This window comes from Rhinopithecus bieti, unplaced genomic scaffold (assembly GCF_001698545.2).
Source record: "Rhinopithecus bieti isolate Rb0 unplaced genomic scaffold, ASM169854v2 scaffold_70516, whole genome shotgun sequence".
Taxonomy (NCBI): domain Eukaryota; kingdom Metazoa; phylum Chordata; class Mammalia; order Primates; family Cercopithecidae; genus Rhinopithecus; species Rhinopithecus bieti.
The window spans coordinates 31,896-35,118 of NW_016826783.1; the positions used below are offsets into that span (position 1 = coordinate 31,896).

Sequence of the window (3,223 nt, forward strand, 5' to 3'; positions counted from 1 at the left end):
TTTTTCTAACGATGTTTCGACTGATTTTCTTAGATTTCCCAGACAGATTATATCAGCAAGTAATAATAGTTCTTCTTTCTCCTTTCCAATATTTTATTTCTCCACTTCCACCAATTGGACAATAATCATTTCTTGTAATGTGTATACTGGTATTAAATACCACTTAAAACCCTATATAAAATCATAAACTAAACGTTAAACACTTCAAGACTACTGGAAGATGGCAGGATTAAAAATAAGGCTTACACATTGTTTTTATAATATTCAGCGTGTAAGGGTAGAAGTTGCTGGAATAATAAGTTGCATACCTTCCATATTCTGTTTTTGTGCCTATAATGACCTGTTGCTTTTATTAATTTTAAAGTTTAGTCCAAGATATTTTAATGCTAAGAAAAGAGTTGATTTTGCTTATCTTCGTGTCCTTATTCAAATGAGGGCACTTAAGAAACATTTGTTGGTGTTAATGTTGCAGAAGGTTGGGGGAATGGATGGAGATAACCAGAGTGAGAACTCACAGTTCCTTCTACTGAGGATGTCAGAGAGTCCTGAGCAGCAGCGGATCCTGTTTTGGATGTCCCTGTCCATGTACCTGGTCACGGTGGTGGGAAATGCGCTCATCATCCTGGTCATCAGCTCTGATTCCCGCCTGCACACCCCCATGTACTTCTTCCTGGCCAACCTCTCCTTCACTGACCTCTCCTTTGTCACCAACACAATCCCCAAGATGCTGGTGAACCTCCAGTCCCAGAACAAAGCCATCACCTACGCAGGGTGTCTGACACAGCTCTACTTCCTGGTCTCCTTGGTGGCCCTGGACAACCTCATCCTGGCCGTGATGGCGTATGACCGCTATGTGGCCATCTGCCACCCCCTCCACTATGTCACAGCCATGAGCCCTGGACTCTGTGTTTTGCTCCTCTGCTTGTGTTGGGGGCTGTCTGTTCTCTATGGCCTCCTCCTCCCCCTCCTCATGACCAGGGTGACCTTCTGTGGGTCCCGAAAGATCCACTACCTCTTCTGTGAGATGTACGTCCTGCTGAGGCTGGCATGTTCCAACACCCACATCATTCACACAGTGCTGGTTGCTACTGGCTGCTTCATCTTCCTCACCCCCTTAGTGTTCACAACCATCCTTCAGATACCCTCAGCCTCTAAGTAAGTATTGTCAGAACCATCCTTCAGATACCCTCAGCCTCTAAGAAATACAAAACCTTCTCTACCTGTGCCTCGCATTTGGGTGTGGTCTCCCTCTTTTATGGGACACTTGTTATGGTATACCTGCAGCCCCTCCACAGCTACTCCATGAAGGACTCAGTAGCCACAGTGATGTATGCTGTGGTGACACCTATGATGAACCCTTTCATCTACAGCCTGAGGAACAAAGACATGCATGGGGCTCTGGGAAAACTCCTAGGGAGACCCTTTCAGAGGCTTAAATGAAGGTAATTTTGGAAAGGGGATTGAAGTGGAGACCGGAAATCTCCTTCACCCACGTAAGGCATTATGCTGTGGGATATGCAACAGTCATTAGGGTACAGCTGCAGCTCAGAATGAGCATATCTGCCTGTGGTGAAGAAAATACATCATGTGTATGTATCCCAGTGCCTCCAAGACCTCACCAGCCTTGGCAATAAATAATGTCATGCTAACACTACTACCAGGATTTCACAGAGTCAAATATTTAAACCTGCTTGATCATAGGCCCACAGTCCTAGGCTTATCTATATATACCCAGTTATAGCCTCGGGCAGTCTCTCATGTTCTCTAGCACCCATTCACTTATGACCCAGAGGTCTGGCTTCTCTAAGGAGCCTGCTACCTTCTAGCTCTTTGGAAAAGACACTTTGCACTACCCCTACCACAGATGCCCTGGGTGAGGCTTCCCCTTTCTTGACACTCTAACAGGTACAACATGCGCCACTTCAATGTTGACATATAGTCACTCTGGACACAACCCATATGGTTCCTGTAGAAATGCCAACAAAATTCCTGTTGTGGTCCGGGTTGATGTTATCTTTGGGGCCTCAGAGCAATACTCCCTTGTCTTTTCCCTGTACTCCTTTTCTCTGTAGGAAGTCAGACCTTGCCCTTGGAAAGACCATCCTAGCTTTTATTTCTGTAGTTCCTCACCTTCCTTCTCTTCATACAAGAGTTCCATCCATCCCTCAAAACAAAACTCTCAAACATCAATGCATATTCATAAATAGCAGTGGTAGTAGGGTCAGTAGGAGGGGAGGATTCTGGAACAAATGAACAATTTAGTGATCCCAGAGAACACAGAGGAAAGGAGATATCTTAATAAATAAATTAGGAATCCAACTCAATAAAATATAAAACAAAAATACAATGAAGAGGATTTTAAAAGCCAAAGATTGGTTCTTTTAAAATAAAATGAAGTGAATAAACCTCTGGGATATTGAGCAAGGAAAGAAAAGACACAAGTAAAGACTACAGTGGGTAGAATGGAATGAAGAGGGAATATCATCAACATCTACATGCCAATAATTTTGAACATTGACAAAATAAATAAATCCTTGAAAAACATCTGACTTGTCAAAGCTGACTCAAGAAGAAATGGAAAAAATAGTCCTATAACTAGAATTTAAACAATCATTTTAAATATTCACATATATATGAATATGCACACATATCACAAATATAAATCCGTTTATAAGCAACTTTTCGGAAGTTATGGATCATCCAGTTTTTAAAAAAAAAAAAATTTGCAGAGAATAGAAAAAAACAACTTCTCAAGTAGCTTTATGTCATAATTATCACCTGATATTAAAGCATAAAAAGAGTACAAGAAAGAAAAGTGCAGGAGCTAATTTCACTTAAAAATATAAATACAGGTATCCCAGAGAAAATACTAGTAAATTGAATCCAACAGAGAATTTAAAATAATAATACTGCATAAGGACCCATTAGGATATATCAAAGATATGTAAAGATAATTTGATACTTTTTAATCCATAAGTGTTTACTATATTGACAAATTAAAAGAAAAAATCAACATGTCAATAGATGCAGAGAAAGAAAATTCTAAACAAATGTTGTCCTTGATAAAGCACTAGATTTTATTAAATCACATCTTTTTATGTATATCTTTTTAATATTTTGTATAATGTAATGGCCAGTACCATAGAGCACTTCTGCATCTCAAATTACAATGGTTGTCTTACGAGAAAGTACTTGAATGATTGTTTGAATTTGGGCTCAACCA

General features: G+C 40.1%; 1 protein-coding gene across 1 annotated transcript; it reads left to right on the top strand.

The window, feature by feature from the left end:
* The first annotated feature begins 484 nt into the window (after nucleotides 1-484).
* LOC108523083 (olfactory receptor 1D5-like) lies at nucleotides 485-1,440 on the top strand. Its single transcript, XM_017863580.1, is given in 2 exon segments — nucleotides 485-1,156; nucleotides 1,159-1,440. Coding segments are annotated over 2 exon segments (954 nt in total).
* The last annotated feature ends 1,783 nt before the right edge of the window (nucleotides 1,441-3,223 follow it).